The 13,585-nt window shown below is 45.3% G+C and overlaps 1 protein-coding gene across 1 annotated transcript in view; it reads right to left on the bottom strand.

The window, feature by feature from the left end:
* Nucleotides 1–1,017: 1,017 nt before the first annotated feature.
* Nucleotides 1,018–13,585, bottom strand: part of LOC120845891 — a 61,712-nt gene continuing 49,144 nt past the window's right edge. Inside the window, exons 4-5 of the mRNA XM_040217450.1 lie at nt 10,116–10,214; nt 1,018–1,157 (exon numbers count right to left, since the gene is read on the bottom strand). Coding sequence (XP_040073384.1) covers nt 1,018–1,157; nt 10,116–10,214 — 239 coding nt within the window. The remainder of the gene's footprint in view (nt 1,158–10,115; nt 10,215–13,585) is intronic.

Genomic DNA, 13,585 nt, shown 5'->3' with positions numbered 1-13,585 from the left:
AGGGTGTTCTTTGTATGCTTTACCGATTTGTTGAAAAAAAGAAAAAAAGCCAAGTGAATTATTGCTTTTTTTGCGATAGCTTCGCATCAGGCCTGGGGAGCCGCCAGCGGGGCGAGGTAAGTGTCCTAAAACTTTGCAAGCTCTTTTCAGTTGAGTCGCAGCTGCGTTACGCGTAGAAATCTACGTTATGCGTAGAGTCCTGGTGTGCTCGTTAAGTCTTACGCAGCCTGACTCACTTAGATTAGAACTGCTAGATTGCTACGCAAACAAGGTATATTATTGCTCCGCCATTTGCAGGGACGAAGGGCGCTCCACTTCTAAAGAAATATAGGGGACATAACGTTCCTCCCTTTATGGACGAATATATGTACCGTTATTATAAACATTGAAGCATCTGGTAGGTGACGTAGAAAATAAATTACTACGATCTTTTTACCTAGGGGGTGTTGAGGAACCGCTCCTGACGCCTTGACGAGCGCTATGTCGAGAGTTCCCAAGACCACACTCTGGAAAGCATCTGACTGCTGTGAACACTACGCGCGCCAAGCTGGCTTGTTTGTTCAGACCGGAGCCAGCAACAGATTAAACGCTTGCGGTACCCCCGGGATGCAGAAATTCCGCACTGTGGAGAGCCGACCTTTCAAGTTCGGCAACCAGTCGTGACGAAGCTGACGGCACATGTCGGAGCGCTTCGGCCTTGCGTCTCTGTGGTACCTTTCTGTTATGCCTTCTATGCTACTGGAGAGCTTTCTTTCTTAAAAGCTCGCAATGTGTATGATTGCAGGAACACATATAAGAATTTTTAAGAGGCGAACACAACACGAGTATGGATAAAACCAAAAGTAAACTGTTGACAACCATAGTTTATTTTAAGCGCGCCAGTCCGAGTTAAGGTGAAGTCCCCGCTCCAAGCATGCAAAGGGAGCTGCAAAAAAACGAACCCGATTTGACGGTCGATAAGGTATTTAGGACCTAGATGTTAATATTCGAAGCATGCCAAGAAAAATAATCTTTTTGTTAGTTGTAATCAGTGCGGTTAACACATTGGCGTATGCTGGTGTAGTTGTATGCATAATGTCCACAGTGTCTTGTAAATGCTTTTGTGCATTTCTTGTCAGGGTCAGAAAAGGCATATTTTGTTACCAGCAGGCTGCAGGCTGTAAAATAAAATGAATTGAAGGTTTAGCGATAAATTGGTTTGACCAAATTGTGCAATACTTTTAAAATAACATGAGCGCTCATGCGTTTGCGCCGTCGTGGCGAGCAGCTATTACTTTTAACCGCTGGCCCAGGACTTTTCATTATCAATTATGACAGCTGATATACCTTCGCTGCTTAGACGGTTCGCTTAGATGGTTCGTTAGGAGGTGGTCTATCATTAAAATTAAATAATTTTTCAGACGACTGTCCCTCATGTAATTTACAAAAGGAAGCATTTCATGGAACGATAAGGTGTATATAATAACGTGAACTGTTTCGCTTAAGTTTTGAGGACAAAACCAAGTTACTTTTTCAAGTGGATTTAAGATATTTTCCTCCCGAGATACACATTTTTATTTATTGTGTCACCTTTTGGGACCAAACATGAAGAGTGTTCTGCTATAGGTCGCAGCTGAGCTGTTTTCTGCTTAAACGTAACAGCTCAAAAGTTGATTCACTCACTCAGTCCACATGCACACAGTCAAAAAGAAACCTCTCATGCATAGTGACGTAAGATGTTCTTTGTTAACGGTGTTCGTATGGTTTAGGTGTGTGAGTCAACTCTTGCGCTGTTACCTTTAAGACATATAATGAGCCAACTGACCCAAGCCTCCATGCAAAAAAGCTGTTCTCAATCTCTGCTAGCTCATGTATGGTGATTATTAGTTAGTTTAGTGTTTTGGTTTGATATCTTTCACATGGGTACACAAAACTGTTTTTGAAAGTTCCCACAAAAATAGTAAGATGAAGTGTGAGATTTTTTATTGTGTTTAGAGAGTTCGAAATGTTACGTTTAAAAGTAGAAGATACATGATTTCGGCATCACGAGGCAGCTCAAATAAACAATAAACGAAATATTTAAATGTACGAAAAAAAATTAGCGTACGCCGTTAAGCTCATTAACAAATTGCGCTGACAGTTTAAACATGTATCGCTAAAATTGCATATTTTTATGACGATTATTTGCGTGGCAAAACTTCGTTTCAAGTATTTTCACAGCCATGTTAAATTCTGTTAAACGTTACTCTGTCGTGCTTGATATATCTAGACCCGCCATGATTTCCATGCCCAGCGTGTTATCGTTGTGCATGCTCTGGACCAACTCAGCGCTCTTTCTCTCATCTTTCTTTTTTTCACATACGCAGTGCAAATAGGATGACTCAATAAACCAAAAAGGATTTGTTCTTCCGGAAGTGGCCAATTCGTATCCTTTCTGGCTAACGCACGAAACAGTTCCAGTTGTATTTCAGAATGTATCCTCGAAGAAAATTACCACTTGTATGTTCATTTATCCTAACTGCAAAAATCCTGTTTTAAACTGTTTTGCCTGCCCTGCAGACAAGAGCGTCAGAATTTCTCCGAAATCACCTATTAAAAGAGCTGTATAAAAGTTTCCTCTAAACGGGCTTACTTCGTCATAAACCGCATTATGTAACAGTTAATCGTGATATTTAAAACCCGACACAGTAGTGAAGGAAAAAAAAAGGAAACATTCAAGTCGAAGAAGGAGGCACACTGGAAGGCGTCTCAACGCAGCTGAATTGTTTATTTTCTCTCGGTTCTTATATACCCCGTATAGACGCTAACAACCCCTCTGCCAGATATACCCTTCAATTACAATGCACCTATTGGGCTGTTTGATACATATGAATCAGTCACCGAATGACCTCTTAGACATGTCCATAAGGTTACTCTGAATACAGTCATCACCAACTTCCCTATTAGAAACACTCCTTATTCAAAATTCTGCGATTTGCGTTTTAAACTTGACAGCCTCATTAATCTTCGTTCAGATTCAAAAAAAAAAAGAAATTGGCTTAGCACATCCAAACCATTCACCCTCAAAATGTTTTCTCTGGTCAACTATGACCGGCTCGCCTGCACATTCACTGCCTTTTGAACTTTATATCAGAATTCGTTTTCAAATGCTTCAGAATCTTGTGCTTTCCCCCGCAATTCGGCATAGAGTATTTTATCAAGGCCACAACAACGAAGCGACTCCAACCTTAAAAATGTCCCCGGTCGCTTTGCACAAAACGGAGCATGACGTGTATAGCTTTATTTCTAAGTGAATGCCTTATTTTTAAATATGCACACTCGAAGTTTCCTGAAGATTGCTTAGAATATTCAATATTAATGTGTTATACACTTTGTGAAAATAGAAAACCTTTCCTTGAGAATTGAACTGGTGCATCATTTTTAATGTAATATCAAATCTTCAATATTATAATTGGCATAAGAGCCCGTTTCAAAGAACCAAAGGTGTTTTACGGACATGTTTGTGAGGTTAAAAGTGAAAGCAAAAGAGCAGTTTTATGTGAATCTGCAGTAGTCAAAGCGATTTCTGCGACACTTTAGAGGATCTTAATGTGTCCTTAGCTACCTATATTGCACCTTGACTGGAGGCTGTAGAGCAATCGCCAATGTTTTTTCGGAGGGCGACACACCTGTTGAATTTTGTATCCACCAAAGCCCTCTAATGAATGCGGCGTGAGACTCAGGTGGATTGATTTGACTTCCCCTCAACTGTGGCCACCCAGCGGGCGCTGCACACCACACGCACAATTATTGCCTCTAATATTGTTATCGCGCTAACATCTCGTCAGAAGAGACTGGCATAAAGAATAGCTCGCGCTCATTCCCGTCGCATTGATACCAGCCACAGCCGGCAATCACAATGATCATTATGATGATGAAGATCATCATCATTGTGCATGCTTGGATAACTTGGGGGCTAACGCATGCACTAATCCGCTTTTCCATGCAGGACGGTAGAATTGCAGTCGTCCGCTCGAATTCTGCTCGTTGCTTCTCACTGTGACACATACTACATTTTCCGGATATGGTAGTTCGAAATTCATGGTTCATTCTTTAAAAAAATATCAAGGTGTAGTATAAATGTGCGCCTGAATGTTTACATATAAAATGTCCGTCAAATCACCGTGATAGAAATGGAGGCGAGTGAATTCCGAGTCTCAAAAAGTTTCTCACCCCAAAATACAGATTCTTTCCTTTTTCGTGAAGCTGAGAATGTAATACGTTCTACGCATATTATTCCCTAGCAGATGGCGTTATTGGGTAAAGAGACATTCTTTGGTCTCGACATTCGATTGACTGTTGAATAGTTTCTTTCGTAATATCAATTTATTTCTTTACTATTTTCATCAATATTGTTTTGTCATTTGTTCCCATCCTCTCGAGCTTTCTTAGAGAACGGCTTCCTGTCGAGAAGCCTTTGTTCTCTTCGGACCTTTCGCAAAAGGGAAATTTTCTGCGACAAGCTCTACCGCTGTTTATTTATAATCAGGGCTTGGTTAGTCGAAACCGCGTCATAGCAAAAGCCAGTGCTCGAGTTGCGTGGCACTTGAACCGCTTATATCGCGCGCCCCAACCTATGAAGTATAAACAAACATACGTGCTGTATTCGCGACGTGCGCGATCAAAAGCGTCGGTGAGGTCGGCTTCTACGATTGGCCGAATACTGACTCTGACGTCAGCAAAGAAATTCTTGTCGACTGAAATAAGAGTAACTTAAGAACTTCAATTTTGACGGTGTTGGCAGTGTTTCTTTCAGAGCGCAACGATTTCAAGCTTGCACCGTGCTATTTGTAAACAGCATTGAACTTGCTGTTCGCAAGGTAGTGACCTCACGAGAGGGAACCATAGGAGGGAGCTACCAAAATATCTCGCCGCTAATACCGCTTGAACACATTTGACCTAGGAGATGCCGATGACTAAGGTTCTTATGTCTATTAGTTGATAAACTCCACGGAAGAGCGTTGTTCTAAATCGGTTCTTTTCTGCTTCCTGCACGCGAGCAGCTACGGGCGGGTGTAAAGAAAGCCCCTTGATAAAGGCGTTTTTTATAAGTATCACCAATCATCGTTGCGGAAACGCGCGAGACACGTGCCACGAGCGGGATTTCCCTCGCCAGTCGCTTCCAAGGGTCAGTCATTTTAGTGCTGCGCCGCCATTTGCTTCCAAGGGCCGCTCGAGAGACGGACCTCGGGCACTCGAGCATTTGACGCTACTTGCAAGACAAACGTAAACACATCGAGGGGCTTTAGGGGGATGGCGTTCCTAGCGCTACCAGTGTCAAAGCCTCCACGGGCAACGAAGTACCGTTTTCGAACGACGCTTCTTTTGGCTTCACTTCTGCGCCAACTTTATGTTCATCAAAAACCCACGATAGAATATCTTTCCAGCGTAGGTAAACTGCATCCAACGCTTCACTGCTTCCACCGTTTCTTTTCATTGGGAGGGCTGATAAGCTAACGAGTGGCACTGTGCGCACGCGACACGAAAGGAGCTAGGCGTTTTAGGAAGCTTTCCAACCGACTTCGATATAGTTACGTTTTCAGTTGACGGCTCTGTATCAAAATAGATTTTTCATGAATGGTTTTCGCCGTCCCGCGACGCTCTCCACAACCCGCTACGATACCCGGAGACCTACAGCCAACCCCATAGGCGTGCAGGCGCAGTAGCGGATTCTTTGTTGTGATGGGCTCAGCGGAGGGGGAAACGTGGTCTACGAAACCGCCTTGCGGAGCTCCATTGGCGCTAAGCTGCATGTTCCTTCTTCTGGGTAGCCGAGCGTTGAGTTGGAGTTAAGAAAACTCCTGCGCGCTCAAACTCTCGGAAACCATTGTGCAGCTCTCCTCTATACATCTATAAGTTTGTTAGGCGGCGCTTTGAAGCACTTGGCGTGGCCCTGTGGTATCACGCTCAATTCGCGATCCCCAGACTCGGAAGGAATCCTGCGGAAACCGCGGCGGGTTTTCGGAAATTTCTTGTTCAATATTTTAGCGATATTGACGACGACCGCCGTACGCCAACATTAGGTCGAGGGGGGGGGGGGGGGGGGGGGGGGGGGGGGGGGGCGGGGCTAGATGGGAAAAATTAATCGCAGCTGTTGCTGTAATAACAAGGTAGCCAGAACGACAGAATATAATGTACTATATATATATTTTTTTTCAGGCCGCACACCACCACTATTTCTGCACGTTGTTGTTGAGTTATTACAGCAATACGCCTCACAAATGGGCTCATTTTCGTCTTCTGCGCATGAGAAAGGAAGTAGCGGTGACGTCAGAACGCCGAGCCCTGATTGGCTGATCGCGACCCCCTATCAGAGCGTCGTCTTCTCCTTTGCAACGTCGTCTGCTCACAACGTCGTCTGCGTCTGTCTTACCTTTCCTGCCACTTTCGGAAGTGCAGGTCTTCACGAGCGAGCTAGACTTCGCCTTTCAGAAAGGGCAGACGAAATAACTCGAGCGGTACGTTGTTTTTGTCTAACAACTAGCAGACGCGCATCAAGGAGGGAAGTCAAAGGACTCACTGGCGAGGTGTTCCGAGGCTCCGAGGTTTGTTTGCTAAGAACCGAGAGTGAGGATAGTTAGTGTCCGCAAGTTCCATCCCAAATACTTTTTCCCTCCTTTCATGTGCGGCGAGACCCCTCATTCTTTGACGACGTCGGCGGGTTGGCGCGGTTAACGTCGTCTGCTTTACGTCTGCTAGTCAAAGCGATGGCTGCTTTACCTTTCTTGCGTCTGTCAGAGATTCACCGCTTTTTCAGCGGCGAGAGTCACCGTTGCCTCGGGAAACAAGGAGATAACAAGATGAAGAAATTGACCTCTTAATCTAAAATTGAGGTCAGCGATCAAAGTATAATACGGGAAGGGTTCACAAGGGTCGCGCGGGCATATTCCATTCAGCACGCCAGCCGGTCGTGGGCACACGGTCGCCAAGTCGCTTAGTGCCTGCTAGGCCTAACTTCCGAACCCGCTTGGTCGCGTTCGGTGGAATCGTGGCCGTTTGAGCTTTTCCCGGGTGTTTGTGGACCCAGCGTTCTTGTTCGTCGTGGTCTGTTTCAAGTATTTTTTTACTTTTTTCTTGCTGCTTGAAGTCAGGACGTGTGAGAAGCGCACGTAGAAAAATAAACGCCCGTGGGTCGTCGCGACCGCGACGCTGTCGGCCATGCTGATTTGATCGTAAGAAATGCGTAAGACACCTTCGCAGCTATTGTAGGATTTCGTCGTAACCTGCGCAAAACTTACGAAGATTTCGTTTCGTGAATACGAATTTGTTCTTAAGTTTTGTTTTACGCACATTTTTGGCGTAAGATCGTTTCGTGAATCTGGCCTCTGCACTTCCGAAAGTCGCAGGAAAGGTAAGACAGACGCAGACGACGTTGCGAGCAGACGACGTTGCAAAGGAGCAGACGACGCTCAGATAGGGGGTCGCGATCAGCCAATCAGGGCTCGGCGTTCTGACGTCACCGCTACCCCCTGCGCAAGAAGCAGACGAACTTGCCCTCCGCATTGTAGTTTCTCGTCCGATTTAATGTCATTAAAACATTTAGTACTATTGTTATCAAACCATTTGCATAAGTAAAATGAAGTCTTTATTTTTAATGGTGTTGAGAAGAAAATATCGAAGTCAAACATGTGCCTGTGGAAGTTTGTTGGTGAAAACAGTTCTTTTAACTCAGGGTTTTGTGGGACTTGTGCTATCTCGGAAACTATAGGCTTAAACAGTCATTTATATGGGATGGTTCAAGTCCCCAGGCTCGATCTAAAATAAACCGTAAAAATCGACGCCTGCGCGTAGCTATGTAAACTTTTCGTCAAAGGTGCATTTCACAGGTCGTTTTTTTCTTGTAAAATTACAAAGCGCAGCTCTCTTCCTGTAAAAAATAAGGCCAAGAAACTTGCCAGGGTCTACGGCGGGCAGCGACGCAGACGACAGGATTCCAGTACCAGGGTGTTTGGCGTTCGTATTGATAGATGGCGTCAGGCAGCGTCTGAAGGTGCAGCCGCCTAGCGAAGGAGAGCAGACGACTCGCAGACGAAGTCCGTTGGCAGCAAAAGCGCCGTCGTTATGCAGACGCGTTTTTTTACATTAAGTTTTTCTTTTATTGTCCGCATTTATTTTTTAACCGAAGGTACATTTCAAAAGGATTATTTTTATTTTAAAAAAGTACGGTGCATAGAGTTATTATACTGTACGCTAGAGGTTCAACTGGCGCCAGTGTGCTGTTGCAAATTGATGCAGACAGCAAGCAGTCCGAAATTGACTTCCGGTAAAGCATTTCTACGGAAAAAAGCGAGTGCATTTCCTCCCTGCACTCGATTATAAGAGCAAGAATCACGGATAATTCGTACCTACTAGGCACATTGGAACATTTCCCAGACACGCAGATGAAAGAATTGATCAGTTATGGCGTTTTTATTTTAAAATCGTGGCATGAAAAACGGTGCTAAAACCGCTTCGTACATGTGTTTATGTGCAGTGTCGGACATTGTTAGCGCGAACGTGGCGCCGGCGCTTTCCAGCGTGGGGGTATACGTGCCAAACAAACCAAGGAATTGTGGAAAACCAAGGGAGGCGGCAAGAACTACGCAGTAGTTAACACTGGATAAGTAACTCCTTGTGCTTGCAGACGATCAAAATTAATTGAAAGTCACGTAATATAGTCCAATTCGCAATGAATAATTACTGCTTTATTCTTTCTGCTCATGAATACATGCGAAGATGCTGCTTCTGTGTTCAAATTGATCATCACCCGCACGCTCCAAATCTTTGCAAATAGGGGGAAGCCAGAGAACAGGCGCGCGATAAAAACTGCCCAACATAGGAAATAATAATAAAATGCATTTTCCGTAGCCGACGTACTTTATTTTTTACGTTTCGAACGTTTTTTTTTAACCACTCGTAAATATTCACGACGGGGACATTTTCATATAGTGAAAGGACAGGCATATTAGCAATATATAAGCACCAACGGAATGCTGGCGAACTTTGAACGCACTCTACATTTTTTTCGATTGTTATTTTGCTTCGAATCGTCGCTCGTTTCTACATACCTGCCATGAAACAGAGGTTTGGGCCCGAAATATAGCGAAGTTTAACATCGTTCAGTGGTAAATAAAAAATGCTGTAACTAAAGCAATTGCACTTTCACAATATTAATAAAGGTACATACTATACGCTACAACCGAAATAACAAAAGTTATTATTGTTATTTTCCGGCCACTAGACAAAATTCACGCGCGTTTTCCCATAGGAATACACAGGAAGACTGGAAAAGTAGACTGCATGCTGTCTGCTTCAATTTGCAACCGGAAGTCCCGTAGACACTAGCGCCAGCTGAGCCTCTAGCGTTTATTATAATAACTCTATGGTACGGTGGTCGCGATCCGTCACGATAAGGAGGTAGCGCCATCTATCAGTACGAACGCCCAACATATCCGCTACTGGATTTTTGTCGTCTGTGTCGCTGACCGCCGTAGACCCTGGCAAGTTTCTTGGACATATTTTTTACAGAAGGAAAGCACCGCTTTGTAATTTTACGAGAAAAAACCGACCTGTGACATACACCTTTGACGAAAAGTTTAGATTTCTCCGTGCAGGCGTCGATTTTTACGGTCCGTTCTAGATCAAGCCTGGTGACTTGAACCACCCTATACTTCGACGTTCTTGTCAGGTTATGAGATCTGCGGTTAAAACTAGGAAGGGAATGGGGAATTTAGGTCCCAGCTTCGGACTACTTGGTGAATTGAGAGGTAATCGAGAGTGTAGGCCCCGCAGACGCCGAAAATTTTATTTCTCATATTGTGCGCGGAGGCACTGTTGGAAATTACACAGTTCTGTCGGTTACTTCGTTGTGCTGGGCGGAGCGCTATCAGTTTATATCTGGAAACTTGGCCATATAATCAAATACACACATATGTCCTGACAGAATATTCCAGGCGTGGGACGCTCTATCGAGGGTACAAAGTGGGATGAATAAGAAGGCGTCAACAGTCGTACTTATCGAAAATCGAGGATGTGACACATATGACACATTCAACAAGTGCCAAATATATGACGTACATCACATTCAATAAGCGATCACGTTAGTTTCTCGTACTTACCATTATTAGGAAAATGTGTATTCGGATCTTGTGTTACCATGCATGATTCCATGTCGGAATACAGAATTTGCTCCTTTTTCTCCGGCGGGAAATATTCTTCTGTTTAGCAAAAAAAAATGAAATATTGCCATGAATAAAAAACACACCAAGGTACATTTTATGAGCTAAAACAAAGCACTCAACTATAAATGAAACATTATGCATTTTACGCATATTAACGTTCATTCACACGGCATGAATTTATCCACAAAGAAATTCCAGAACGACAAACTCCATTAATGAAAATCGTCAAAAAGTAGTGATGCGGTTAAACAGAATGTGAATGAGTAATCAAAGGGCGGGGTGAAGACGTAACGACACTACTGGGAAGGAGATACAATCGATGCGCCCAAAGTGGCTAAATATTGTACTACATTGTTGGGGTAAAAACAAAATGAATTATACGGCACTCTACAGGGTGAAACAAGGGGACGCCAGGCTCTTTAAATCGACCGGAAAATTCGGTGTTTTAACCTATCGCGCTACGACTTTGTGCAGCGTTGCCCACAGATGTGCATTTTTTTGTAAAATTTGCAAAGAGCAAACTTACCTGAGGAAAAAGTAAAGAAAGAAAAAGGCTTAGCTCCTATGTAAACGCAGCGAAGCCACCGGTCTGCAAACAACACGGTGCCGTTTCGCACGGGAGACAAGAGATGGCGCAAGTGGTCGCGACGCCAACTGCCGCCAACGAACGAGCAGACGACGCCGAGAGCCGGCGTAATTAGCAGACAACGAACAGCAGTTCCTTGTTGTTACCGCGCCTGTTTTTGTTTCTGCGACTGTTGCCGCCTGCTGAACGCGCGCCGCTTTTGAGTCGAAAGATTGTCTGCTGAAGATGCTGGCTCTTGGCGCAGTATGCTCGTTCGTTGGCGGCGCTCGTTGCGCCATCTCTTGTCTCCTGTGCGAAACGGCGCCGTGTTGTTTGAAGACCGGTGGCGTCGCTGCGTTTCCATAGGAGCTAAGCCTTTTTCTTTCTTTACTTTTTTCCCAGGTAAGTTCGCTCCTTGCAAATTTTACAAAAAAATGCAACATCTGTAAGCAACGCTGCACAGAGTCGTAGCGCGATAGGTTAAGAAACCGAATTTTCCGGTCGATTTAAAGAGCCTGGCGTCTCCTTGTTTCACCCTGTAGTTCGTTTGCGTCTTGCGCAGAGGGTGCCAAACAGATCTTCGAGTTACACCGTGTTACAATTAGCAGAAAAGGGAGTAGACGCAAACGCTAGCTGCATTTGTCTCGACCCACTATCTCCTTCCAATCAAAGTGAGCAGTATTGTCGTTTGCTGCTCGTGCAGAAGCAGCAGCAACGCCAAAATCAGGCATTCGGAAACCGAACGTGGAAGTCTCCTGCTACTCGTAGGAGTAGCTGTTTTACGTTTTCTATGGATTGGGAAGATGCACCGCATCAGTGCGAGTAACAACTTAGCGGCTACAAATAAAGTCCTTTCAGTCATTTTTTGAGAAAATTAAAAAGTGTTATCTAGAAGGGTGCGCTGTTTTCTGACGACTAAACACTACCAGACTTGCCCCAAGGTAGGAGGAAAGCAGGGCCAAGATGTCGTTTGTTCTGGAAAGAGGAGCAGTTGCGGGGCTGAGCTTCGTCGCAAAAATGACCCTAGGAGTAGACTATGGGGAGGCAACGGGGCTCGTGCCCCCCCCCCCCCCCCCCCCGGGCCATGATCCTTACCGAGACGTAGCGGCATGTAAACAAAATAACGCGCACGTTGTCGTTATTGACAAAACACATGGGAAATGGAATTCCAGCGTGTTTTCGTTAGCTTCAATCTCCAGTTCTGGCGAAAAAATAACGCGCAGCACCCCCCCCCCCCCCCCCCCCCATTGGGAAAATGGAAAGTCTACGCCGCTGCAAGTGACCATTTCCTCTTACCGCGCTCCTCCACTTCTCTTCCCCACTTACGACATGTATTTCATTGCGTGTTTTAAGCAACACTCGGCAGACCCAGCCGAACGTTCCGGCAGCGCTAGGTCAGGGCTCGAATTCTTCCAGCGGAGATCATCTCGAACACACGTCTAGGTCAACCGCACAGGAAGCACTCGTCTCCAATTCGTGTCCCGTGCTCCATCTAGGCACATGACGTACACAATGCAGTCCACACACCTTGCGTTAGTCAAACATTTACCTTCATGGAAAACAAACAAACGTCAAGGTCACACAGACAGCTGCCACGGAGCCAAAGAGGAGGGGGCGCCGCGCCCCACCCCCTAGAAAACAAAATCAATAGTGCTGAATGAGATCGCATCAACAGAGAACACCATCGCTAGACACAGATTGAATACGAGCGTTGCATCAGCGCTCACCTTCCAGTCAGTTTTAAACTTTGAGCGCGACGTTTGGACGCGACATAATCTTCGCGTCCAATCTGGGCCCAGCGTTGACTTCCTCTCATGGCCCCATCTCATTCAGCACTACGGCTTTGTTATCAAGGAGGCTTTGCGCCGAGCGCGGTTGAAAGCGGACAAGGTGGCGTAACTAGGGTCAGCGGCACTCGGGCCGTAGCCCGCCGCGACACCCCCCCGCCTTCGACCCCTTTTCTTTCACTGCCCAGCTGCACACCCCTGAGTGTGCATCCGGGGCGCACTCCGCCACCCCACCACCCTACCGCCCTTGTGACACCACTGTGCGCGCGTGAAGTTGCCGCTCTGCCGTCCCCTGTTTTTCTCAGTTCTGGGTTCCCGTAGTAGCGGTGCGTCGGCTTTGATGTGTGCGTGTAGTTAAAACTATGGATGCGGTTCTCTCCACAAGTGATTTGGATACGATTTCTTCGACGAGTGATACGAATGTGGTTCTTTCCACGAGCGACATGGATGAGTGTATCCAAGCGCGTCGACGTTCTCTGACAGGCGCAGAGTACAGAAATGGGGTGAAAAAATTACAGGAAATTCATTGGTGATCAGGGTGAATTAACCTGAGACTGGGGTAGTGAATAAACATCAAAGGCTAGAAGGGACAGAAAAAAGACAGGACGACGTCTCAAACTTAGCTGACTCGTTTATTTAGTTCACCTTCTTATATAGTGCTAAGCCTAAAACTTCCCTAAAAAGCCACCATTGGGGGATTCTTAGGGAATCCGTTAGCATGACCAGTGGGAGACGCCACACACGTCGCCCTTTGGGAAGCGCTAACACTGACCCCGTACCAAGGCCAAAAAGAGGGAGCCAACAAATAGGGGAATCAAAAGAGAAACCAAAAAGGAAAAAAAAGTGAAGGGATCAGCCTTTGCGTTCCACAAAGGGAGACATGTGTGAATTTTTTAAGGGTCATGCTAACGCTTCATATAAGAATCAACCAATAAATCTTGCTGCAACTTTTTTTGTAGCTTAATTTTAACAATTTTTAACGAAGACTCAGGATTTTTTTTCCAAACGCTCTAGTGGAGCAAGTCAACAACAGCTCCAGCTCGAGCTTTCTTGGG

The sequence above is a fragment of the Ixodes scapularis genome, unplaced genomic scaffold (genome assembly GCF_016920785.2).
Source record: "Ixodes scapularis isolate PalLabHiFi unplaced genomic scaffold, ASM1692078v2 PGA_scaffold12__126_contigs__length_90152505, whole genome shotgun sequence".
Classification (NCBI taxonomy): Eukaryota; Metazoa; Arthropoda; class Arachnida; order Ixodida; family Ixodidae; genus Ixodes; species Ixodes scapularis.
Note: the sequence above shows the minus strand (reverse complement) of the source record. Positions and strands in the feature narration are given on the sequence as shown.